Below are 27483 nucleotides of genomic sequence, written 5' to 3' on the forward strand. Positions count from 1 at the left end.
AATTGGAGAGGGTCCCCCCCCCTCCACCAGTTGTCCAATTAAACAATGAGAACTTACCTTGATATAGCCCTGGCACGTTTTTCTGTTGGAAATGAATCACGTCGATTCCAAACATGCACAGGAGATGTTTTGAGTCCTCCTGTTGCATACTAACAAGACAGCCTCTTTGCCTTCTTCCCCCAGGGCATCTTTACTAATGTATAATACACGAGTGTTGTCTGCCTATCGAGGAAACCCTAGCGTTACTGGCTTCTGAAAAAAATTCCAAACGGCAGGCAGTCACTTAATCTCTCTAGCCTTCAGCTGCCACATCTGTGTAATTAAGGGGGTCACTCTAGGAGCTCTGTCAGCTCTAGAATTTTGTGATGGTTTTGTGTTTTCTCTCCAAATACTCTTCATAAGCTTGGTAGGTTTTGTTCTGTGTGGGCTGGGTCTGTGGCAATGACCCCTGCTCGCACCTGCCAGCCTTGCCTGATGCCTAAGGGCTGAAGGCTATTCTGTGACGGGGGAGGCCATGACGTGGCTGATGCCCGTTCTACAGACTCAAACACCATGGATTTCGGAGAGGACCCTAGCTAGCTAGCCGTGTGACCAAGAACCCCTGGTGGCCATGCACGCCCTCACTAGCCTGACTCTAGCCCAGGCTCTCTGCCCTGATTTCAAGACCAGTCAAAGAGGAGAAGAAGCGAGTGGGGCCCAGTGGAGTTGGGTGGGATGCCTCACGCACACCAGAGCACGCACCCTTTCTAGGCCTCCGTGACTTCTCTGGCACTCATCAGCGAAGCAGCTCAGGTGGTTTTGGCATCATCTCTGTGATTCCTAGTGAGTGTGATGCTGACATAGGTGCCGTGTAAAATGGTCAGGAATCATTCTCTTCCTTCTGGAAGCTGATAGAAAACAGACAGAGAGGAGCAGTCATAGAGAACAGGCATACCCTTCCAACAGCGAAGTCCTCAGCCAGTGCCTCATGCAGAGGGTCACGTGCAGGCCTTATGCTCTGTTCCTGACTGGGGTGTCTGTGTGATGGCGGGGTCTCTGCCGAATAGGCCAGAGGACAGGGTGGAGTTGGGAGCTCTCAGAATGACAGAAGGAGGGGCTCCTGACCATGGGCCTTATGCCCCCTTCAGAAACAGACGGCATGAGCTCAGACACAGCTGCTTCTGAGACAAACACAGGCGGACAGGACTGGGGGTCAGAAAGCCTGCTGATGATTTTGCCCTGTCCTCTGACTTCTTACGTTGTATAAGAAGCCAAGAAGCCGCAAGATAATGAATGTGCCCATTTACTGCAAGCTTTAGGGCCCTATAGAATCTAAACATCTGAACACCTGTAATTGTACTATTATAATGATCTCTTTGGAGGTCTCACCACCCCTTACTCTCTGAGCAGCTCAGTATGTTTCCTTTTGGTTCCCGTCCATGACACGTCACCTCCCCCTGCCACTTTCATATAGACTCTCCTGCTTAGAGAGTACAGGCCTCCCACCTGCCTGGCTGGGTTCCTGCTTTTAACGCCCAAATCAGAACTCATCCTCTTTGCCTCCTTGCTATTGCCCCAGACTCTTGTGCCCCTACCCTCTACTCTCCCCAGCTGAGCCTGGGCCCCAGTCAGCGCTTGGCACTTCTCGCGTGTCCTTTCAGGATTAACGGCCACTCACGCAGCATGTTTCTGGTCACAGAGCACATTCACATGCACGAGCCTACTTGACAGCAAGCCACGAAGTGAGCAGGGCAGGGATTATTGAGTCCACTCGACAGGAGGCAGCTGGGGCTCCCGGTGGTGCTTGTCCGAGGCCACAGGCCCCTGTGGGCCAGAGTGGGGACTGAATCTGGGCTTGCAGCCTCTAGAACCTGTGCTTTCCTCACCACAGCCTGGAGCCTGTGTTACAGCATGAGCCCATAACTTTGGCAGAGCATTATAAAGTGGATAAACAATTTTGGTAGCCATGATCTCATTTTATTGAACAAGAATCCTGTGAGGTAAAGCTAGGAAGGGTGATTTTTTTCATATGCCTTTGATTTGTCTAGTCTTATGCATTGCGATCGATGTGTCTACTCTCATGCATGTGTACGTGTGTGTACTAAACCTGTGCATCGTGGGCTGCATGTATGTGTGCAACCGGTCCATTTCCCTAGTGTATTCGGCTTCGGAGAGCCCTTCCCATCCATTCCTTGTCTGATCCCTTTCACAGTTCTGTCTGAGGACTAGGAGAGCAGCTAGTCTCAGAGCTATGGTGCTGTGAACCTCAAAGAGGATACACATATCGTTGGCTCTCCTGCTAAAGAGATAGTCCCAGGGTCACAGGAGGAGTTCGGTAAATGTCAGGAATGACCCAGTTGCTTCACATCCACCTTGCTCAGAGGAAGGCCCCCTGCCCCTACATCACTTTTAACATGGCAAGGCCTCTCCCCACCCCCCGACTCTGCCACAGGGACTCGGCTGTTTCCAACAACAAGACACCCCACAGCAGCTCTATCAGCCACATCGAGTCAGTCCTGCAGCAACTGGACGACGCCCAGGTGCAGATGGAGGAGCTGTTCCACGAGCGCAAGATCAAGCTGGACATCTTCCTGCAGCTGCGCATCTTCGAGCAGTACACCATTGAGGTAGAGGTGGGGAGGTGGGCAGTGGGAAAGGGGGGGTCATGGGACGTTCTGGGGCGCTGCATCCTGGCCTGCTTCCTGGTCAAGGGCACTGCATCAGGGGCTGGGGAGGGGGCATCGGGTGGCACCCTGTGGAAATTCGAGGGGATTGCGCATCAAGGATACATTTTTAGAATCAACAAATTCCCGATTCATCTCTACCTTGTTCTGTTCCCCTGTCCTTCTCACCTGCTCCACCAAGCAGAGCCTCTCTGTTTCATTCTCTGTCTGGGAATTACTTACTGAGAAGGTTTTTGTTGGGATTATTTGAACCCTTGGTACTTTGGTTCCTGAAAGACCATGGTGTTGGCTATTTGAGTTAGTGATTGGATCCTTCACTTCAGGAGTAGGTGGGTGTTAAAATTGGAGGCCTCATCAGCTGATGACTAGAGGTTAGAAGCTAGATGAAATCACAGAGCAGTCAGGAAGCAGGAGCCACGGAGAGCTTCGTGCTCACCAAGAAATTAAGTCTGTGCTGACGCCATCTTGGTCCTCTCATGGACTCCTCGGTTCCTTCTGGAAAGGTCAGAATTGAACGTTCTGATATATTTATATCCCCTTTGTGATGCCTATTAATAATGTCTGCTCCACATAATATCCACCTTTTATTATTTTCTACTTTGAGACAGTAACTAAAGCCAGGCCAGTAGGGTTCCTGGGGTGTGAAGAGCATCCAACATCCAAGGCACTTTGTCCTTTTCAGGGATGGGAAAGGGTTAAATTAAAGAGGCACTATCTTCTCTTTACTCCCTACTGGTGTGGTATGAGGGAAAGCCACACTCCACCCATCATTTTTGTTTGTTTGTTTTGTGTGTNGGGGTTTTTTTTTTTTTTTTTTGCATTCCTCACAGTTGGGGCTCCTGGGTGTCTGGGAATGATCTTCCCAACAATATCTGTGGAAACTTCATGAAACTGGTATGGAAGGAAATGACTTTTTTTTTTTTTTTAAATATTGCAATTCCCATACCCCAGTCCCAGTCCCAGATGGGACCAGAGAACTGTCCTGACAAAAGATGCTCTTTTCTTCAGTTCCGTGACCAACAGGGTTTATGTTGAGAATCAGAAACATAAAAGGAAAGCAGTCCTAAAGCAATCCTTCCTATCTCTGTCTTACGATCTTTCTCTTCTTATAACCACACCTCCACCTTTGCCTCCCTGGAAGCCACTGCAATTTCTTGCTGAAGACTACCTGTTCAAAAAAGGGGTGTTCTGGACAGTTTCCAGAACAAAGGAAAAGATAAATCTTTAAATCTAGATCTTGATTTTCCTACCAGCTTATTCTATAACTTTAGGTGTAGTTATGTGTATTTTTTACTTGATTTATTTTGAATTCGTACTCAAGAGGATTTCAGGTGGCGAATAGTATTAAAACATAAGTTGTGGGGTGCCTGGCTGGCTCCGTTAGAGGTGTGCATGACTCTTGATCTCAAGGTGGTGAGTTTAGGCTCTACGTTGGGTGTAGAGATTACTTGAAATAAACACACTTTAAGAAAATTAATGCAGACTTAAAAAATATATGTTGAAAGAATAATGAAAATACTGGTGGAAAATTAGAGATGTTGGCAGGCAGCAGAGTGAATGTGGTGAGCTTCATAAAGGTGGGGTGATGAAGGTAACAAAGAAAGGAAAGAGGGAGTGTGAGTTGTTAATCTTCGGTACGTGGGAGTGAGGCTCACTGAAATAAACAGAGTTCCATTTGATTGCAGTGGCCCCGGCCCCAGGCACTCCCACCATCCACTCCCGCCATCCCTCCTCAGCTCCACTGTGCCTGCCAAAGGTGAATGTATCCGTTGGGAAATCATGTTAGCAGGTGTAATTCTGCTCTTGTAGTCTCTGTTTACTCTCCTGTCATTCCAGGTGCACATTAAAAACTGCTTATGAGGAAGGAAACCATCTGAGGGTTTGGATGTTTTATTTCATCAGATGGCATGGTTTGGAGGTCTGGGTTGCTCGTTTAGTTGCAGAATGGGTCAGATAGCTTCACTTTGCCATGAACTGCACCACTGACATTAGCCAGAGGAGACGGGGGGCATCCCTAGGGTGTGTTTGCTTATAGTGATTCTGGGAAAATCCATTCCCACTCCTGAAAACAGTCCAGAGTATATGGCAAAAGTATCCCTTAAAACAAAAAAGCAAACTATAAATCCAATACTTTAAAATTGGATCCTTTTTAAATGTTGCACCAAAGGAGCCTGTTAGTTCCATTTATAGGATTTGAATTCTTATAGCCATCGTATCGTATAAAAATTCTCTCCCCCCCGTAGCCCCCATACTGTACAACTTAAATAGTTGATACATAGTAGAGCAAAAGTGGGGGCATCGTATGAGGGTCTAATTAAATGAGGGAGATAAAAATAGTAATTTGGTTCAGCACCCTCTGGTTTAGGCAATGACATGCAGGTTTTAGAAGGGGTCTTGTGCCCCATCTGGAGTGTGGCCCAAAGCTTGGGAAATGCTGCATTTCATCTCAGATTGAAATGGAAATCCTGCCAAACCTATGAAAAAGTTCTGCTTCAACTCAGATTGTCAGAAGTTATTTTTGAGGGTGCTGAGATTATTTCAAATGCCAGCTAGTGTTTCACTGTGAGGGGATGACGAGCAAACATCTAGAGAAGAGTCAGAGTGTGAAACCAAGGGCGGCTTCTGTGGTGAGGGACACGCCAGAGCTGACATTAGCCAGGACAGGGGCTGTCACAGCAGAGCCTTCAGCTATGGGGTCCTTCCGTTGAGGAAGGCATTTGATGGACATACTCGGAATTCCTGGGGATTACTGAAAACCAGAGCAGGCCTGCACCCCTGGCATCTGGGAATCTAAGCATGACTCCTTCACCGCGTCACTGATGGCTGAGATGGGCTCATTAATTTCAAAATTAAGATAGTACAGACTCCTTTTCCTCAATAAGAATGGTGTGTATGGTGCCCACAGGATGACCTGGGGTGAGGTCATAGGGCACCCCACCAAGAATGAAACTTCTCTCAAATGTAGGAGGCAACTGCTCAAAAGCCAGGACTGAAGCTGCATTCCTCACATACCTTCTTCGCCTCCACAGAGACTAGACGGAGTGACCCATGGTGGAGTATGACGTTCTGTAAAGGGTTTCCTATAGGTTCAGCTTCCCTCCATGAAAGCCATTTTATATGAAATGGTTGTGATAGCAGAAACATTTCACCAAATGTGAATAATGTTTACGTTGTAGTGGTAAGAATATGGGTGATATCTTCTCGAAGCTTCCATGCATTTCAAAGTTTCTGCAATTGACCAGAATGATCAGAAAGAAATTAAAAAAAAAAATTTTTTTTAGAAGCAAGAACGGGCCAGCAGCCTCCAAACTCTTTTGATCATGCACGCTCTTAATAAAGTATATTTGAACTTGCAACTCCCTATCTTTGCATATATTAGTTTATAAATGGTACACATGTTCTATCACTGGCTAATAATCTCAGAACTCAGCCTGCCCTTAGGGCGAAATTCAGCTTTTTCATTAGAAGTTGTGGTTCCATATTTCAGATCGCCTTCTTGATCCTTTCTTTTATTTTTTTTTATAGATTTTATATATTTATTTGACAGAGATAGAGACAGCCAGCGAGAGAGGGAACACAAGCAGGGGGAGTGGGAGAGGAAGAAGCAGGCTCATAGTGGAGGAGCCTGACGTGGGGCTCGATCCCATAATGCCGGGATCACGCCCTGACCCGAAGGCAGACGCTGAACCGCTGTGCCACCCAGGCGCCCCTTGATCCTTTCTAATTATTTTTTTTTCCTGGTTTCTTGACAGATCTGATTAGATTATCATTGTTTCTTTACCCCACAAGGTGGCCGACAGAGAGTTCAAAGTTCTCTCCTGCTTTCGTGCATATTATTGTCCTCAAACTTCAATTTCTTTGCAGGAAACTTGATAAGCCATGTGTCTTTCTGTGAAGCTTAGTTAAAAGTAGGTAACAGATTAATCTGTTTAACTGGGTGCATGTAAAGAGCAGTAATTTGAACTGAAAGTAAGGGGACAAATGAGCCCAATCCCCCTGTGCCGTGTGCCCTCCCACCCTCCTGAAGGAGCCCTCTCCCACCCCACCGGCTGCCAGGGCTTGCAGCAAGATTCCGCTGTCAGTCTGTCAGTGAAAGTCTAGGGAAACGTTGCATCTTTTTTACTGGTTTAATCGAGTATGTGTGCATATGATATATGTGTACTACAGATGCATATTTATACAGTGAAAATTTTTGTGTTTTCAGTGGATAATCTGCCATGGAGCTGGCACACTCACATTATAGAGTACTAGAAATGATGCCAAGAAAGATACTCTACATAGGGGACTTTATGGAAAATGGGCCACAGTTGTGGTCTGTCTTTTAAATCTTCAACTCTATAATCACAATCAAAGTTTGTTCAATGTACCTGCGAATTAATCTGTGTAATTATCCTGAGTAAGGAATGTAACAGCCAACTATAAATCTATGGAGTTTGCATTAGGACATGTGGCTAGGGCTGAGGCTGGGGAGAGAATAGTCTTCAAGGAGGAAAATTCTGCCTTGAGGAGAGACAGCTGGTTACAATTTACTGGTGGTCTCAGCTCTTCGACTGGTTGTATGCAGAGGCCTTTAGGGTCTCGTATTTGAATGAGATTGCTCTGTCAACCTTTCGCCTGATAGAAGTCCAACTCAGTAAACATTTAGTGAGCACCTAATAGGAATCAAAACCTGTGTTGTGCATTGAGGATACAAACAGTCCTTCCCATAGGGAGAAACAGACAAACAGAATCATGTACAGTGTGATAATTGTGTGACAGAGAGAAACTCACAGTTGGATGAGAACACAGAGACAGGAATATTTAGTTTAGTCAGGCTGCCCATGGAAAGTTTCTTGATGAGATTATACCTGGAAGACAGGTAAAACTTGGTGGCTAGGATTTAGCATCCCCGGGGGATGCCACCTAGCCTTTACTGGGGTATCTCTAAAGTCTAGAAGTGGAGTCTGGGGCAAACGGGGCAGGCAAGAGAGCTCAGGATTTTATCAGTATGTTGAACCAGAATCTCCACCCTTCTGCTCTTTGGTCCTAGCTCTGCTCTCTGGAAAAAACAGAACAAATTGCTACCTCTTATATTTGGCAGCCTTAAAAATATATTTTGAATTGGTCATCATAGGTTTCTTTTCCTTTATCTGAAAAATGTTGAGATTATATAGTTATTTCTACAATCCCCTTGACTTTAAAAATTTGATGACTATTTCTCTTCATCATCAGCCCTTCTCTGCGGCACATATCCTCCAATTTATTCTTGTCTTTCTGGATATGACATGGTTTCCAGACACCTAACTCTCCTGGTTTCCCTCTACCGAAGGCGAGTTAGCCACGCCTTCCTACGCACACCTGGGTGCAGTGTGTTCAGGGCACTGGCACTCTCTGAGTGCCCTGGAGTTAGGAGCTTTTTCAGTGGCATTATCACCTGCCTTGTCTAGGCTTGTGCTGCCTTAAAAGCCCTTGGTTGTTTTTTCAAAGTGCTTCTGGTACACTGACTTAAAAAAAAAAAAAAAAAAACTTAAATAGAAGCTTTTATATATTTTCTCTCTCAGATTGTACTGTTTTTCTTCTTGGCCCAGTTCTTCAGCCTATCAAGGTAAATTTATTATTGCTTCAACGCTGTAGCTATTTGAAATATCGGCCAGGTCAGGCAGGGTCCTGTGGTGCTTCATTGGAAGTTTTCCTCTGGTGACTCAGGGCCATCAGCCTGCACAGTCATCGTGTTGCCTGGGGATCATCTGAGGACCACATCATCTAGTCCACTTTCATAACCTCTTCTGTAGATACAACATCAGGCTCTGCAAAGCCATGCTGTGCTCCATGTTTGCAATATGCCTCAAGTCCACCAACATAGAAACTGTAACAAAAAAGAAAATGAGATCTATTTGAGATCCCTCTTTGTGCATTGCTCCTAGGGATCACTGTAGCATTATCTAAATATGCCCCAGTTCCTTTGAGAGGAAAATGCAGAATAAATTCTATAAAGTAAACCAAAGCCTACACAAAATATTAATTTGATAATCTCTTCCAGACTTTTGCCAATTTGATTTCAGGATCATTGTGCCTGGGTGCTACCATCTTCCTTCTTAAAAAACAAAGCAAAACAAAAATGCTTATTCACACAGCTTTCATACTCTGGCAAGTCCCCTGTTTGGGATAAATTATCAAAGATGCCTGATGGAAACTTTCAGATCACTGTAATGGTTGTTAGCCTAAAGTCAGGTTATATTATCAAGGTACAAATGGTGTATGCTTCTTATTTCTGGTGAGGATGCTGGGTTTCAGGAGAAGGAAGTAGATATAAGCTCCAGGACTAGGTATTTAGCTTACACAGGAGAAAAAACACCGACATTCAAGCATTGGTAAATAGTAGAATGAGTGAACAATATATGTTGTAGGAGCTCTTCAACAAAGGGGAGTTCTTTTGAAAATAGATTCCCACAGGTCTCAAACTCATTTAGAGGCAAAATATGGACAGTCAAGACCCCTTCAAGATCAGTCATGATTATACCAAAGATCTCTGTTTTGTCATGATGTTAATGAAGACAAGAATATGAAATTGTTCATAAAAATTATTCAATTATACAGATTATCTACTGGAATGGAAATTGGGTAACTGAACATTGGAACTCATCAATTATAGCATGTTGCAATATGCTCTTACATTATTTTGCCAAAAATTAGAAACAATTGAGTAAATTTCTTTATTGCCAAATCCTTCTGCTTTTCCCTAAAGTTCTTGTAATATCCCCAACAGTCTTTATATAGCTACATAAATAAATATTTTCAACTCTTTAGACAAGTTATATATATATATTTCTAAAGCAGAAGGAAATGCTACATGTACCTTTAAAATAACCTATAATCTCAACATTTTATAAATTTATTTTATAAACAGAAAGAACTCTCAGAAAAGAAAATACTAGACTAGACAAGAAGAATAAAGGACTCTGATAATTTGGTGAATTTTAGTTTCACACTGGTAACCTATATCAGTATACAAACCCATTATAGATAAAATAGCTCTTCCCATGCAACGAGACTGTCTCTTTAGCTGCAATATGTCTTTCCCTATCATCTAACTCCACTTGTAGGTCAGTGGAGAATATTTAGCTTTCACTTTTCTCATCTTAATAAAAATAATGACATCATAAAACAGAAAGATGCTCATTTTGCAATTGACAGCCCATGTATTTCAGAGCATCTCACCACAATGAAATGCTTTGGATCCTTCCTTCCCATTATTAGCTGGAATAGGATTGTACCTTAATATACACAGTATGTGCACAAACGATTTCTCTGCAGTATGCGATGTTGTTTGATAGCATTTTACCCACAGTAGAACTTCCTTCAAAGTTGGAGTCAATCCTCTCAAACCCTGCCGCTGCTTTATCAACTAAGCCTAGGTAATGTTCTGAATACTTTGTTGTCATTTCAACAGTCTTCAAAGCATCTGCACCAGGAGTAGTTTCCATCTCAAGAAACCACTTTTTTTGCTCATCCGTAAGAAGCAACCTTTCATCCATTCAAATTTTATCATGAGATGGCAGCAATTCGGTCCCATCTCAGGCTCCACTTCTAATTCTAGTTCTCTTGCTGTTTCCCCCACATCTGCACCCACTTCCTCCCCTGGAGTCTTGGATCCTCAAAGTCACCCATGAGAGTTGGAATCAACTTCTTCTAAACTCCTGTTAATGTTGTTATTTTGACCTTTTCCCATGAATCATGAATGTTATTAATGGCACCTAGAATGGTGAATCCTTTCCAGAAAGTTCTCAGTGTATTTTGTCCAGATCCAGCAGAGGAATCACTATCTGTGGCAGCTATAGCCCTACAAAATATATTTGTTAAATAATAACACTTGAAAGTTGAAAGTACTTCTTGATCCATGGGCTACACAATGGATGTTGTGTTAGTAGTAGGCATGAAACATTAATCTCATCATCTGTCTCCATCAGAACTCTTGGATGATTAGTTGCATTGCCAGTGAGCAGTGATACTTTGAAAGAAATATTTTTTTCTGAGCAGTAGGTCTCAACAGGGAGCTTAGAATATTTTGTAAACCATGTTGTAAACAGATGTGCTGTCCTCCAGGCTTTGTTGTTCCATTTATGGGGCACAGGCAGAGGAGGTTTGGCATAATTCTTAAGAGCCCTAGGACTGTCAGAATGGTCAATGAGCACTGGCTTCAACTTCAAGTCACTAGCTGCATTCGCCCCTAACAAGAAAGTCAGCCTGTCCTTTGAGGATTTGAAGCCAGGCATTGACTTCTCTTTAGCTTTGAAAATCCTAGATGCCATCTTCTTCCAATAGAAGGCCGTTTTGTCTATATTGAAAATCTGTTGCTTAGTGTAGCCAGCGTCATGGATTATGTGAGCTAGGTCTTCTGGAGTACTTGCTGCAGCCTCTCCATCAGAACCTGCTGCTTCCACTTGCACTTTCATGTTAGGGAGATGACTCCTTTCCTTAAACCTCACGAACCTACCTCTGCTAGCTTCCAACTTTTCCTCTGCAGCTTCCTCACCTCTCTCAGCCTTCCTAGAATTGAAGAGTGTTAGGGCCCTGCTCTGGAGTAGGCTTTGGCTTAAGGGAATGTTGTTGCTGGTTTGATCTTCTATCCAGACCACTCAGACTTTCTCCATAACAGCAATAAGTCTGTTTTGCTTTCTTATCATTCATGTGTTCACTGGAGCAGCACTTTTAATTTCCTTCAAGAACTCTTCCTTTGCATTCACAACTTGGCTAACTGTTTGGTGCAAGAGGCCTAGCTTTTGGCCTATCTCAGCTTTAGACATGCCTTCCTCGTGAAGTTTAGTCATTTCAAGTTTTTGATTTAAAGTGAGAGACATATAGACTCTTCCTTTTGCTTGAACACGAGAGGCCATTGCAGGGTTATTAATTGGCCTGATTTCAATGTTGTTGTGTCTCAGGGATAGGGAGGCCCGAGGAGAGGGAGAGATGGGGCAATGGCTGGTTGGTGGAGCAGTCAGAACACACATACTAAGTTTGCCATCTTACATGGGTGTGGTTCGTGGTACTCCAAAACAATTACAATAGTAACATCAGAGTTCACTGATCACAGGTCACAACAACAAATACAATAATCATGACAAACTTTGTGATATTGTGAATGACCAAAATGTGATACAGACATGGAATGAGCAAATGCTGTGGGAAAAATGGTGCCAATAGACTTGCTTGACACAGGGTTACCACAAACCCTCAATTTGTAAAAAAAAAAAAAACAACAAAAACACAACATCTGGGAAGTACAATAAAGCAAAATGCAATAAAACGAAGTATGCCTGTACAAGGTAAATACCTTCTTCAACCCATGATCATCATCTTCATCATGATTACCAGCACCTTCAAATGATTTGGAGAAAAGGACTACATAATGAGTTTTCCAACTTCACAGATGATAATAAAGAACTAAATAGATGGAAATAGACCATAGAAAAATGGAAGAGAAGTGACGGATGAGTTTTGATTCGGGCAAGTACAGAATAAAACATTGGGAGGGGAGGGGGAACACCGAGAAAGCAGGAGGAGCCAGAGGAGAGGGCACCGTGAGAACAGAGCCCCAGGCAGCTGCTAAGCCAAGTCCCTCTGGTCAGTCAGTGCCAAGAAAATGCTGGATTCAGTGAATGTCATCTGGCAGAAAAGTCTTGGGCTTCATTTTAAAGTGAGACTTCCCACTTCCCACTGCCTCTTATCCTTTCTTTCTGTTTCACTCCTTCTCTGATTTCCCTTATGGCTATGGCTCTAGAGTAGACAATTGTTAGAATAGAAATATTGCCAATGTATCTCTCAAAGAGGTCATTGTATCCTAACAGTCCAATTAATTCTGGAGAGCAGGGAGATGAGAGCCGCTGGAGCCAAGAGGGAAACTGAGTGGACCGGAGCCGAGATGGACTCAATTGAGTGGAAGGAGAAAGCAAAATAGGGTGATTGAAAGCTGGATGCCCTGTGGGCAACTTGTGTTCTATCTTTCATTCATTTGGTTCAGGCCCTACTTTTTGGTTTCTTTTCCAAATCGAGTTAACTAGCCATATTAGTTCCCCAGTGCAGGATTTTCTTTTCACGGTCTCTGTGTGAGCAAACAAGTCCATGTCTGATATTATGAGATAAGTCAGAGAAAAACTTCTGGGTCTGGGGGTGGTCATGAAGCTCTTCACATCAGAGGGTGTACTTTGAAGGGTGGTAGGATTTGAGAAAACTGGGAGAAAAAAACAAGGGCATTTCAGGGCTATCAGACCAGGGAAGGAAGCTGGAGAAGGCAGGAGCCAACTCTCAGGGTCAGCAAGTAACCGGCTGACTGCTTTCTGTAACAGAACATGAGATGAGGCTGGAAAGTTAGGTTTGTTCATTAACAATTTCAGGTTTGAAAACAAAGGTTTTTCTCAAGAAAAAAAAAAAGTACCTTTGCTGTGTGCCAACCTTGTACCCAGAAAGAAGGTAGGGAGGAAGAAGCCAATGAAAGAACATTTTTTGATGAAACAGAAAATAGAAAAGAAAATAAACTCCAGCAAATATTAGAAATACACAAATCAGACTATTTCAAGGATCGGGCATCACTGCTTGGGGGTAATGGGAAGACCAAATCAAACAGACAGAGAAGAGAGTAGACCCCAGGAAGATGGCCTTAGGAGTCAGGCTGGTCTGCTGAGTAGCTCCTCGAAAGTCTTATTCTTTGACATGACATGGGCCCTCAGCCTAATGATGTCAAGGTGGTGAGGGTGGAGGAGGGTAGGGAAGGGGAGAGGAAAGAATACAGAAACACCAGATTCAGAATGCTGGACGTATTTCACATTTGGTAGATTCAAAGTCCCAAGATACCAGGTCTCTGAGGCTCACTCTCCCAACCGAAGCAGCTCAGCTGTGCCCTGCTTCTCCTCACTCTCCACACTGTCCACTCCACAGACTCCCACCTTCAGACCCCTGCGGGATCTTCCTGCAGCAAACAGAATCCTGTGTAGACTCAGTTTCAGGGAACCAACACAACAACTAAAATTGAAAGAAAAGACAGGTTCTTCCTTTCATGCTTGTTGTCTTAGTTTTATTCTAATCTCTTAGGTTATAGTCCAGGAAGTAGGCTAAAAAAAATGTTATTTGGCTGTTGTGAGTTGATTATCTGAGAAAGGAGTTATCCAGCATTTATTAAGAACTCTTACCAACCTATGAGCCAAAGATGATTAACCTCATTTTAGAAAACTGGGCAAAAGACGTGAAAAGACACTTTACAAAAGTGTGGCCGATGAGCATATGAAAATATGCTCATGATGACTAGTAACTAAAACCATAACGAGCGATCACTCCGTGCCCACCAGCATGACTAAAGAGACTGATGATACCAACTGATGGCGAGGATGAAGAGCAGCCGGAACTTTCCTATATGCCCACTGGATGTAAAATTGCTGTTGGGAGTGTGTAGCGTGTGCCTCCCATACAGCCCTGTGATGGCACTCGTAGGGAACTCTCAAGAGAAACGAAAACCTGTGGCCGCAGAAAGACTTGTATAAGAACTTTCACATCAGACATACTCATGATAGCCAGAGCTTTTCTCTTTCTCCCCCATCGCCTGATTTCCCAGAAGGGCCCTGCTGATCCACTGGGGAGGTCATGTCACATGTCAGCGCTGTGCGGGGAGACTCAGCATAATGCAAATCGCTGAGCAGGGGCTCTGAGATTTGTGCCTCAGCTGCCTGGGCCATCCTGCCACTGATGCGGGGTGAGGCTTTCATTTCCTCTTCTCAGACAAGAGGAAGGTGGCAGTCCCTGTGCCATGGCCTACACAGGGCGGCTGAGCGGGTATGAGCATGAGACGGCAGACCTGAAAACCACGTCAGAGCAGTTTTCTGACTCACAGCTGAGGTGCAAGTGCTCTGCTAGGTGCTGCCCAGTTCGTGTCTGGGAATGCGACCGTTGCAAAGGAAGCGTAGGATTCAGTCTCTCTGGGCGGTCCCCTCTGTGAGGGTGGGGCAGGGGGAGTCACATGAGCAACGGTGGAGAGCAGGAACCCGTTAGCAAGCTCACATTGAGGGCAGGGTTTCCATTCATTACACGCTTCCATCTTTAGGAGAATCATTATGCCTTTTGATAGCACATAATCTGCTTGGGATTTCTAGAGGTCTGCTACCTGCTTACATCTTTAGTCAGCATGTCCAGGTGTCAGCCTTTGCAGAGAGAGAGTCCTGCACACCAGCTCTGATGTGTAACCTCGGGCCATTCACAGGCTTCTCCAGCGCTCAGTTTCTGTGTCTCGGAAAGAGTGAAGCTCAGTATTTGCTTTCTGAGGTCCTCTCCAGTGATGAGATTTTTAGAGTAGCACTTGTGGCATGGTGGACAAAGTCTTTGCAGTCAGAAGAACTGAGCTACGTCCACAGCTGTGCCCCTCACCAGCAGGGTGAGCTCTGGGCAGATTGCATCTGACTGGGCAAAGGCCAGCTTCCTTTTCCATAAGAAGGGCCTGGCGATCTCCACCCCACCTGCCTCTCCGGGTCATTGGGGGGCTGGAACAGGATGGAATATGCAGACACATCATGAAGTGCAACTTGTCGAGCCTTTGCTGCTGTCCCTCCCAGACTGCACACGGAGAACGCTGTGACAGGCGTGCGTTGGTGCTGAACCGTGGTTTAGGAGCCCGACCTCTGCACAGCAGAGAGGGATCCAAGGCTGGGGTTAGTCAGTAAGGCTTCCGCCTTGCAGTCTATCGTGGGCCTGCGAGCCGGGACTGACGGTCGTTCCCTTACAGGTGACGGCGGAGCTGGACGCCTGGAATGAGGACTTGCTCCGGCAGATGAATGACTTCAACACAGAGGATCTGACGCTGGCCGAGCAGCGGCTGCAGCGCCACACGGAGCGGAAGCTAGCCATGAACAACATGACCTTCGAGGTCATCCAGCAGGGGCAGGATCTGCACCAGTACATCATGGAGGTCCAGGCCTCAGGTGGGTGAGCTCTCCCATCCTGCCCCTTCTGGCAGGGAGACGATGAACGCAAGCAGGCCAGCCTGACTCCGGCCAATACGCCCACTCTGCTCATCCACTTTATTCCCACAGACGCAGGAGCAGAAGTTTTTGCCATTTTAAAGAAAAGAAAAGTGACGCATGAGAGCTGAAATAGCTTGTCCAAGATTGCCCAGTTAGGCTCTGGTAAAGAGGAGGATGGGGCCAGGGTCTCCTGGGGCTGTGCAGAGAATGGGGGAAACAAATAATGGCAATTTGCACAGATTCAGAAAAAACGGTGGCCTGCAGAAATAAACCGGGTGGGCTCCAAAAGTAGCCAGCCAGCCATGTGAATTGTATTCAAACATATAGATGTGGGCTGTCCCCCCCCCCGGGGCCCCTCTCCTGTCCTCCACCCCCAGGGTGACTCCTGGTCTCTGGCTCATGCCGCTCAGAGAGCCCCGTTTTGATTTAATTACTAGTCTGTGTGAGTGTTAGAAGTACTGATAAAAATTTATGTCCAGGTCGTCTAATTTTATAACTTCTCAAGAAACCATGGCTGAGTTACCTAGGTTTCACTTCTTTTTGTGTTCAAGCTTTATTCACTATCTATTCAGCAAATGCATGAACCCTTCCTGTGACACCCACCGCTCTCTGAAACGGCCTTTGGTGTTAGAACCGGAGAGAGCCACGGCAGTCCCATGGTCCAACTAGTCCAGGGGACACGAAGTCACCCACGGGGGCATGTGCCAGTAGAGTGCAGAACACAGACTCTACACCCAGCCCCACAGTTACCCTCCTTGCCGGGTCCTCCCTGGCTCCTGTTCCTGACCCTCCAGGAAGAGGCTGACGGGGGTTCAGGCCATCGACTCTGATACACAGTTGGGCGGTGTCCCTGTTGACCATGAAGAATGTTTAGAATCATGAGATTGTCAGGCAGACGTTAGCCATCAAAGTTGACTGTAGGAGACTATGTTTGTTTTAAGGACCTGAAAGAATAAATAACAGCATTCAAAGAAGCTTCACTTCTCACCAGAGGAAAGACAATCTGGTAAATTCTGTACACTCTCCTCAGCAGAACCTTTCCGTGAATTTTCATTTGTGTTGTGAACAGCTGCAGCTGCCCAGGCTTGTTTACACAGGGCGGACCATGCCCACATCGCCCCAGGAAGGGCTATTCATATTGCAGTCTTTGGGGGGGGGGCTCTTTTAAAAATGGCAGTGCCGGGCCCCAAGCCCAGAGATTCTGATTTAACTACCTCTGAATGGGACTTGGGCATCAGCAAGAAAACAGCTCCTCAGGTGATCTCCTTTGCAGCCAGGGCTGAGAACCACAGGCAAGTTTAAGGGTCCCTAGAACCTGCCACCTCAGAATCTCTTGGGATTTCACCAAGCCCTCCAGGGGGTGCTGATGCACCGCGAGTCTAGGATCTCCTCGAAGTGTGGGCTGTGGACCAGCAGCACCAGCGTCACTTAAGAGCTGATTAAAAAGGTAGAGTTCCAGCCCTTATCCCAGACTTACAAATCTGGTCTGTCTGTTAACAAAATCTCCAGGTAAATCATGTGCCCATGCAAGTTTGAGACACACACTTGGCAATGGCTTATACATCTCTAAGGTTTTATTAGGGAAGGAGGTGGAACCATGATCCTTTCTCCGCCATTGAGAACCTTAGCTGGACTCAGGGTTTCACGGTAGAGCTTACCCTCGTGATGCTCACAGTAGCTGGCGATCCAGCTAAGGCTGGGAACCACGAGAGAATGAGGGGACGTAGGACAGAAGCTGGGACAGAGAGGCCTTGCAGGGATGCTCACCCTTCGTCCCTCAGTACTGATGCATCTGGCAGGAGGAAAGCTGGGATGCTGGCATGACCTGGGCAGGCCCCTCTCCGTCCCAAGAGCCAGGTATCCATGGTAACAGAAAGCCGGCCAGGAGCTGGCAGTCCCTGACGATGGCCTGTGACTGTGGGTTAGCTGTGCTTGGCAGCCTCCTGAACTTTGAAGGCTGAATGGGTGAAAACAACCCAGGCAGATGGGCTGCCCACACCCGCAGTATCCTGATCTAGAAATGAGCTTTGTCAAAACAGGCTTGATTGGCCTCTTCAGCCCTCACTGCTGGTACTGGCTGTTCCCCGGCTCCTACCACAGCTCGCTGTTCAGTCTAGCATCGTCCATGAGGCTTCAAAGGGAATGAAGGGAGGGGTTTCTGGGAAGCTCACTTCCTCTGTGCTGCCGAATGCCGGGTCCTGCAGACGAGGCATGTACCCCATCTCTGGCTCAGAGGAACGGAGAGCAGGGTTGCACTGGAGCTGGGGGTGGACCCAGGGTGGGTCTTGCCCCCAGGTGTTTGAGGAATGTAGGACTTCAGAGACCCCGGACTGAGGCAGCAAATGTCTTGGTCATTGATGTTGTGTGTCTAATAAACTATATTTGAACTAAAGGTAAAATAAACTGCTGTCTTAGAAAAAAGACAATTAACAAAATTAAGCTTTTGGTTGGTGTTTAGCCTTCCATGCTAAATTAATGAAGGGCTTACGCTTTGGAAGTAGGGAATTTCCATATACTTATTTTCAGGGGTGCAGTTTGTAACGTTGAGCCAGGTTCCATAAATCTCTCTGGTGTTCCAATCGCTCTAACCAAAGCAAAGCCTTTGCTTTAAACCAGCATTAGCCTTAGGAATAGAAGGCAAAACAGGAACACTTTGTCTACTTGCTCATCGTTCTCCCCTTGCTGTGGCATTTCCTGTTTTGGCCTCAAGTTGGGAGGTGCCAGGTTTTGCTGGAAAGAGTCAAGTTGGAGAAAACACGCTGACTGAAGTCAAGGTCCAATTCCACCATCAGCTGGAGTCTGCCTTTGGAAAGTTCCTGTTCTTTCTCTTCAGACCTTTCTTCTTCTGTCTAGTGTGGGAGGTAGGCCTGGATTCCTGCAGTCCCCTCCAGTTCGTACTTGCCACGATGAGTCAGCCTGACCACCCCCAGTAGCTATGCCTCAGTTCTCTCCACTGAAATCTGACCACGTGACTATTCCATGTGGCCTTAGGAGTAAGAAGAGCTGCTTGTCTTGTGGACGCGTTGCTTTTGTGATCTAACCAAAGCATCAAGCTCTTTCTTTATGTGAGGTTTTTAAGTGAAAAATCTTTGGGATCTGTGGCAATGATACTTAAAGTTTACTGTGCTTGGGAAGAACCCAGCCCTAACATTTGAAAATAAATAAAAATAAATTTAAGTGTGGTGGGGATCATTTTTCTTCTTGAGCATAGAGCTCAAGGTTTGGATGGGAGGGAAGAGTGCCTGGGTTGGCACCTGGCCACACCCTCCCTACCCAGCTGTGCTCCAGCATGCTACCCAATCTCTCCAAGCCTCACCTTCCTCTGGAAAACAGCAGTCATGAGAATACCCAGCACACAGGGTCATCGTGAGCACGCAGTGCAATAATGCGTAAACAGGGTAAGGGCTTAAGGAAGTTTGGTAACTCTGATATGTTACTCTTGTATTCTAGCACGTGCTGCATTCTCTTGTAGCCATGTGCTCCTGTAGCTTCTCACAGCGTGAGGGAAGGACTCTTTCTTCCTTTTCTTTCCATTCCCAGCATCTAGCAAAGTGCTGATGTCTTGTACATAGCACGTTCTGAATAAGAGTATTTGCTTAGTTAACGGAGTGAGCATCAATGTGGGTGGAACAGATGTAGGAAAAAATAAGGGGCCACAAATAATTTCAGTTGCATCATCAAAGGAGAGAAAGGCCTGGTTTTTTCTAAAATGGAAGCTACTCTGGGGTTCATGGGAATGTGGATCTGATGGGGGCTGAGTGGAGGGAAAGAGAATGTAGATGTAAAACAATAGTTCTGGTCCTGGCTGCAGATTTAGAATCACCTGGAGAACTTAAAAGTACCAAGGTGTGGGCCCCACTCTTCAGGGAGTCTTGCTTAATTGGCCTGGAATGGGCCCAGATTTTTTTTTTTTTAACTTCCCAGATGATTCCATCGTATGGCCAGGGTTGAGAATGCTGATCTAAAAACCCGATTAAAGGACTTCGTCATTTCTGAACTGGGTGTTACATTGAGGGAGTGGCACAGAAAGAGGAGTGAGGAGGGGAGGGCTAGTCTCTCACTGAGACAGGCTGATGTTAATGCACAAAGAACGCCTCCAGGTAGCACAGCCAGGAATAGCTATATCTTACCCTAGACCACAGCCACCTCCCTTCTTGAGGGAACTAAAGTGGTACCCTCAACCTGGCAGCAAAGAAAAGCACAGCGACGGGATTAGCTGTAGCCTCGAGCCTTAAACAACCACAGTGCCAGCCATTCTGCTGACCGAGTATAGCATAAAGAATATCTCTGTCCTGGGTTGCTGGCCATGGTACCATCTTATCCAGTGGTTTCCTGTCTTGGTTATGTGTTGAATCACCCTGGGAACTTAAAGACTTCCAGATGCCTGGGTCCCACCCACAGAGAGTCTCCTTTTACTGCTCTGGGTGTGGCCAACGACACAGTGATTTTTAAAGTTCTCCAGATCTAATGTGAGCCAAGATTGAGAGCACTGGTCTAAGACTACCATCCAGACCATCACAGTTTCTAATGATGTGCACTGAGCAAGTCCATAAATAGCTCACGGTGAGATTTTCTATTTACGTTTTTACAAGCCAATCAACAGTTCCATTAGTAATCAATAATGAATATGTTGTAATTAACCCAAAGGAAAGGAAAAAGTAGGAGCATGGGTATTTTGAGCCTACTAAATGCTAGGCACTGTATGTACCTAATCTCACTAAGTCCTACGACACCCGCAGAAGTCATTTTTGGGATTGTTTTTACCCAAACTCAGAGAAGATATGGAGCCCAGAGATTCACTGTTCATAGGGGGCAGAGCATGAATTCAAACCTAAGTCTGTCCTTTCCCAGAGCTCGCAGGTGCTTTCCACCACAGCACGTGACCTGAGCCCTTCCCTGCAGAGGCCGTGTGTTCACGGAAGAGCTTATTCATGGGGTGTTACGAGTCAAGCGCTGTACTGGGTGCCGAAGATGCAGAGATACATAAGACATGTGGTCCCGGCACCAGGGAGCCTGCATTCCTGCGATAACAGGGACAAGCTAATAAGGAACCACCCCCAAAGGGAATGTTCTGAGGGAAAGATGCGTACAGAACATTGTGGAACACATCAATACAGCTTGCCTTAAAGAGACTGACAAACGGTCTCCCTACTTGATGGAAAGAGCACATGGGTCTTGATGCATTTCTGAGAGCCCCTAGGAAAACAGGACTGGGATTAGATTGAGAACAGTAATGTGAACACAAGCAAACTATTCGCTGTTGATTGATGGGTATTCACCAGTTGATGGGGGTTGACTGGGACTCATGTTGATGTGTGTGGGGGCAGTGGGAGGGAGGAGTGAGTGTCTGTCCTCCTAGGTGCCATTTCCTGTTCCTCGCATTCGCTGTATCTGCAGCACGATGTGCGGTTGAGCGCAGAAGGGCAGTAGGCGTTGTTTTCCCCCATTTTGTTTCCTGTGTTCATCGCCCATAAAACCATACCTAGGGAGATAGATGCACGTGAAGGGCTTGAGTCCCGGGGCAGCCTGGGAGCTGGTTGGGGAGGGTGTCCTGGGCAGGTGCCGGCCCCTTTGACGAGTTACCAGCTTAGAGGGCCCATTTACATGCAAGGTGGCAGAGGTGAGCCCCAGGCTTCCCAGAGAAAGACACTTTGCCCAAGTCCAGCATACTAAACATCAGAGATGCATGCAGAATGAAAAGGAGCCGGGAAAAACCTGCATTGTGGCTGGAAGCAGGGAAGAGCTTCTGCTCCCGCAGATGAATCTTAAATTACACTTCCAGAAAGTAAATATGGGAGTCAAGGGTCATCTCACTGTGCCGAGCACCACAGAGATAGAAATTTTTGTTTTTCTTCTTATTTTTTATTTCAGTCAAGGAGATGCTCTACCTCATCCCCTTGGTAATTGAAAATAGGAACGGGAGGATAGCTGACTGCCAAAAGAATAAGCCGTTCTTCTCTGTCTCCCACAGATATTTCAGGAGCTGGGATTTGGAATTATGAAACTGGTAGAAAAAAATAAACACGAAGAGATACCGAAATTATTACCATGTAACATCAGAAGTTTTTTCCACTCTTCCATATTGTCCTTATATAAAACACTATTTTTGCCTCTAGAAATGAATTTCCCTTAGCATGCATACACTCTCCTTACACTCCCACTGTATCCGGCAGGTGTGTTGGTGGTGGCGGGGATGAGTTTCTGCTGATGTGAGTCAGAATGCTGGGGAAGTCTCCCAGAGGGGACTTATTTTTAGGTGACTACATTGAGATTGGCAGGCTCCTTGAGGTGTGATCCCCATAGAAGTACATTGCCCTTTGGGAATTGTAGTCCCAACCCCGTTGATGGTTGGGTCCCTATTTGTCAGCATCAGGAGCATAGCTGCACCGGGTCATAGATGACAGGACAGGGAGCCAGGGAAAGGATCTGGACTGAACTGAGAAGCTGCAGAGCCAGGTGGAGTCAGCGATCAGAAGGAGGCAAGCAATCCAGACAGAGGATTTTTGTAAAGTTATGGGTCTGAGCAAGGTTGAATCAGTCAGAACCAAGAAACAATACAGGTTACAATTTGCATCAAACTGGTGGCAGACAGCAACCAAGAGGGCATGAATGCAAGAAGGCAGAAAGTGGAGAGCTTGAGTCAGGAATCAGGACAGCCATGGGTCTGTGTGTGTTATGTGACGTGACAGAGGCTCCACATGCATTGTCTCATTTAATCCTCCCAACGAGCTCCTGAGCAGGCAGCTCATGAGGTAGGCAGGTATGTAAAATCCTATTCCACATATGAGGAAAGCGAAGCTTCTGATGGCTTAGATAACTTGCCCATGTCCAGGATTCTGACTCAGGGCTGGCTCTAAAGCTGGCACATTCTTCATGTAGCCTTCGAGAGCTAAGGTAGGAATCAAAGTCAAGCCACTAGCAGACAAGAAGGCCTTTGAAAACTAAGGCAGTCCCCTCACTCTGCATCAGAGTTCAATGACCCTTCCTGAAACACAGATCTGTTTGAGGAGGGCTACTCTAGTCCGGCTGGTGACAATGTATAAAGAGGAGTGCCAGCTTGCTGGAGAGCAAGTGTGTGTGTCCACACTTGCGTGTTGAGAGAGGTATATAGAAAAAGTAAGGAAGGGGCGCCTGGGAGGCACAGTTGGTTAAGCATCTGACTCTCTGTTTCAGCTCAGGTCATGATCTCAGGGTCGTGAGATTGAGCCCTGCGTCAGGCTCCATGCTTAGCATGGAGTCTGCTTGAGATTCTTTGAGATTCTCCCTCTCTCTCTGTCCCTCCCCCTGCTCTCTCTCTCTCTAAAATAAATAAATCAATCTGTAAAAAAAAGAAAAAGTAAGGCAGGTGGAGAGGGACTTGGACAAAGAATGGAGCCACAGCTTCCGCCTGGTAGGTATTGACTCGAGGTCCCATTACAGGTCAGACAGTTGGCAGGTTATTAATACTGGGTGACGTATCCGTAAACATTGGGAACTCTCACCAGTGGCTGACTGGGTTTATTCATTGCTTTGAAAAAGCGGAAGGGTAGTGAGCAAACTCTCCTTGTGTGGGCGCAACTTTAACATGGTTTTTGTAAATGGATAAGCACTCGGTACCCCTGTGCTATTGCCGGGGTATGTTTATCAGGTTGTTGGAGAACAATATATGAGAGCTAGCATGTGTTTCTAAGAGTTGCTTTTTTTTAGGGGGCCCAAGTAGTTGGCTAATAAAGGCACCCCTGCCCAGAGACTCTCATCTAAGTATAAATTGCACGTGACCAGCTAAAAGAGTGTGCCTTTGGCAGAAGATCCTGAGACAGGTTATTTTCAGTTTTGTTTTGTATTTCCCAGTATGATCACAGAGCCTTGCTTGTGAATATTATAGGTGTTAGCAAACCCCCCAGCAAAGTCCCCGGGGGGGACTGCCGAATGCTTTCTTCTCTGCGGAAGGACTCCCAGAGAACGACCTCTCTCTGTAACTCCAGCTGCTAATAAGGAGCTGATCATCTGTTGAAATTCCCAGGCAAAGGATCAGATCATCCAAAAGAGGTGGCATGGTTTGGACACCCCAAAGAAGAGTCCATTATGACATTGTCCAGCTTCACAGAGGGATGTGCAAAGGCCCGGAGGGTGCTGTGCCTGGCTATTGCCGCGTTCCTGCTTTCTTATGCATATTGAAGGAAATATGGTCTTTGTAGTACGAGCTCATTTTTCCTTATTTCCTTTTTTTTTTAAATCAGGAATTGAGTTGATCTGTGAGAAAGACATTGATCTGGCAGCCCAGGTGCAAGAGCTACTGGAGTTTCTCCATGAGAAGCAACACGAATTGGAGCTCAATGCAGAGCAGACCCATAAGCGGCTGGAGCAATGCCTCCAACTGCGGCACCTGCAGGCCGAGGTCAAACAGGTGAGCCCGGCCCCTCCACCTTCCACCCCCGGTCTGGGCTCCCCCCACTAGGTCCCAGGCCTGCTCCTGGTGTGTGTGGGGGGAGGTCTACATAGCCACCGGTGTCACCAAAACTTAGAAAATGGGTAAGCAAAGGAGTGGTTGTTCAGTTTCTGGAAGTGAGACTGCTCTCTGTTGCATCTAACAACTAGATCTGATGGTACAAGGGGCAAACTATATTAGTTTTCTCTCCTAACAATCTAAGGAGAGCATTTGCAACTTTCCCAAGTTGTCCTCAGTTGCTGAACCTGTTCTCTTCCTTTCTTTCCTCCATCCTGACATACAGTTCATGTAAAATGCAAATCCTTCATCAATAAACATGGTCAGGCTTCAGAGCCTGGTTGGTTAACGTGGGACATCTGAGGGCCTAGTGCAGTGCCCAACACACAGATGATAGTAAGTGGTAGCAGTTTCCCTCGTTCTTTTCAATATGCATGTGCAGCTTATAAGAAAATTGTCTTGCCCTATTAAAGTCAATTAAAAATGAGATATTATACTAGCCATTTTACCAAAGGACTTACCCAGGCCTCTAGGAACCTCTAGGAAAACACAGGAACCAATGATGCTTTTTAAAATGTTACATATTTATATTATGAACAGATTCAGTTTTAATTAGCAGCATAATGAATGGAGATTTTTTATTTAGACAAAGTGGGGTTGAAGAAATACAAATATATAATAGTTTAATTTATTGAGTGCTGGGTACCTTTTACACCTGTCTCTCCATCAATCCTCACAACCATTCTCCGAAGCAGATCTTATTCCCAATTTACTGATGAGGCCACTGAAGCTTAGAGAGGTCGTCAGAAAATGGTCACATGGAGCAAAGAGCATGTCATCACCCTCTACTGGTCTAGGAGGGCTTCCTGGTGGGGGGTGGGGGGTTGGGGAGGTCTCCAGCCATTCCATGATAGTTCCCTCTTCTCCACACTCTTTCAAACAATCCCACACCTGCTCCCTGAAAGCAGAGCCCCACCCAAAATATCCCAAGCAGAGAAACATCTTCCTGTTAAACATTTTTTCTTATGCATCGTGGCTATTACACTGTCTTATTTAACTCTTAATTTGGTACAGGGGACAAAAACTCCATATTTTATTTAATCATTGCTGTTCTCTTATATTCAGAGTATTTCTTGTTAATGGCTGGGTCTTAGTTATTATATTGTTATTTATTATCATGGGCAAAATTGTCTTTTCTGCTCTGCTTCTCCCGAGCAGGGCTCAGCCAGAGTCCACACACACTGCTAAAGATCGGTCCTCAGCACAGGTGAAATCACTGAGCACCAAGGCAGGCTGGATCACAGGGCTGCCATCCAGATTGCTTTCTGTGTAATTACACTGGGATCACACCGGAATCTCTGGAGACACATGGTGGAAACCCTAGCAGACCCAGAGCAGTGATGAGTATGCAAAGTCTGAGACTCTGGGTAATAATGAGAGTACTTACTTTTCAGATGAGAAGTTCTTTCTCATTTATAATCTCATTTTAAGAGAGGAGACCCATGGGGGAAAGTGGTGTATGTTACAAGTGGGGAAACTGAGATAGTATAGGATTAGTGTTCCCAGGGCCTGCTGACAAGTTAGCGGAAACTCGAGTCCATTATTCCTTTATCAACAGTCCCACGGTTTGCCTCTTCTGGGCCCCACTCCTGCCCTAGGACTCCAGGGAAAATAGAAAGAAGCCCTCCAGCAGAAACAGCCTGGGATTTTCCTGGCCTTCACAGCACCATACCTGAGAAGACAGGCCTGCATGGCCTGTGCCTGGCAGAGAGGGTGGCACCTACCTGATCAGTCGGCAGGCTCCGACAGGTCACGGGAGCCCTCCGCTGTTCATATACTGTTACTTCCGCCAGCCGAGGTTGGCAGGAGAGAACAAAACAGATAACAGGAAAATCATTCCATTTGTCTGTGCAATGAAATAGATGCTTTTGTTCCTGGTTTTTAATTTTATTTATTTTTTGTTCCAACCTTAATAGAGTCAACTCCCTAATTATGTTTTCCTTGACTCGTGTGAAAACGGAGATGATTTTTTATCCTCTGAGTATACATTCTGTGTAGGGTGGGGAGTTGGGATGATGATAGGTAGTTTGTCAAATGGGGAAGTAGGTTGTCTGTATATGAATAATCCAGGCTTGACGGATATCTGGATTCATTCCCATTCAGTATTTCTTGAGTTGGAGGACAAAAAATTTTTCTGCAGGAGAAAGTTGCTTCTCCCTGCCATGGTGAGGATGACACAGAGAGGATTTTAGTTCAAAAACACACTGGATTGCTTGAGTCAGACGGCGGGAAACCCACGAAGGCCTTTGTAAAGGACAGTGGCCTTGGGAGGTGCCAAGGGATTGCTGCTTAGTTAAGCCACCATGCCTCATTAGACAGACTTGTTTTCCTTGTCAGTGTAGGGCTCCTTCTTTTGGGAGTCGTCTGATCCAGTTTAGAGAAGGCATTTGTGTTTGATGGAAGTTGGTGGAGCAGGAAATATTGATTTGGAAGCTGTTGACACTTGGAAAGAGGGAGTTAATTTAGATGTCAGTATTGATCAGTGGAGCTAAATTTAGACACAAGTTTGAGAGTTTCTCTTTTGAATATACTGAAAAGAAAAAAAAGAAGGCAAGAAAAAAGACACCTTAATTGAAATGCCATTAACGGGGATGGAAAGGGAGAGAACAATGTGCTGCTACGCGGTTGTGTCGTTAGTGCCCACAAATGAGAGGTTTAGATTTGGCCGTCATAACTATAGTGTAGTTACACCACCATTATGTTAAACCGAGGCTTTGTGGGGAGATGATGCCACAGATGTCTGACTGAAAATTGTTGTCAAGGGTTGAGAACAAATGAAATTATTTAATGTGACTGATGTTCTTTTTGGGGTTACGTGGGGCTCTGTATCTTAGATCGATGGCCCAGACACCTCTGGAGAAATGTTGACTCTTTAAGGGAATTCACTGCCCTGATTACAACCCACGGTCTGGGGCCCTAGACTACTCAGATGCCCCCTTTCTTCTAGAAAAATAGTTCAGTTTACTCCCCAGCCCCACAGAATGCTCTGACTGCTTTCTAGGAAAATTACTACTCTGGCAAAGATGACCTCACATTTACTAGATAATCCAAGAAGATTTGAAAAACCTACTTAATGGACATAAAACTAAGTGAATTTCCATATGTATTCCTGCAGAACAGTGCCTTTAGCAGGAAATAAGCCAAAATGGATTTGTAAACTATTGGGGCTCTAAGATATGGGAAAAGAAATCATACTTATTTGTCTACTAAAGACGTTGACTTAAATTACCCCTGTGGACCAAATACTGACCAAAATTTGCTTATGATTAAAATGAACAGTGAGAACAAGGGAGGAAATATTATCCTATCAAGAATACTGCTGTGTTCATTCTGTGCACTGTATGTAAAAGTAGAA

General features: G+C 45.7%; 1 protein-coding gene across 19 annotated transcripts in view; it reads left to right on the forward strand.

The window, feature by feature from the left end:
* Positions 1-27483, forward strand: part of KALRN (kalirin RhoGEF kinase) — a 641300-nt gene that overhangs the window by 338875 nt on the left and 274942 nt on the right. For all 19 annotated transcript variants that reach the window (XM_034659631.1, XM_034659642.1, XM_034659663.1 and 16 more), the window contains exons 13-15: positions 2432-2606; positions 15406-15601; positions 23863-24029. In XM_034659631.1, the coding sequence (XP_034515522.1) occupies positions 2432-2606; positions 15406-15601; positions 23863-24029 (538 nt within the window). The remainder of the gene's footprint in view (positions 1-2431; positions 2607-15405; positions 15602-23862; positions 24030-27483) is intronic.

This window comes from Ailuropoda melanoleuca, chromosome 1, assembly GCF_002007445.2.
Source record: "Ailuropoda melanoleuca isolate Jingjing chromosome 1, ASM200744v2, whole genome shotgun sequence".
NCBI lineage: Eukaryota > Metazoa > Chordata > Mammalia > Carnivora > Ursidae > Ailuropoda > Ailuropoda melanoleuca.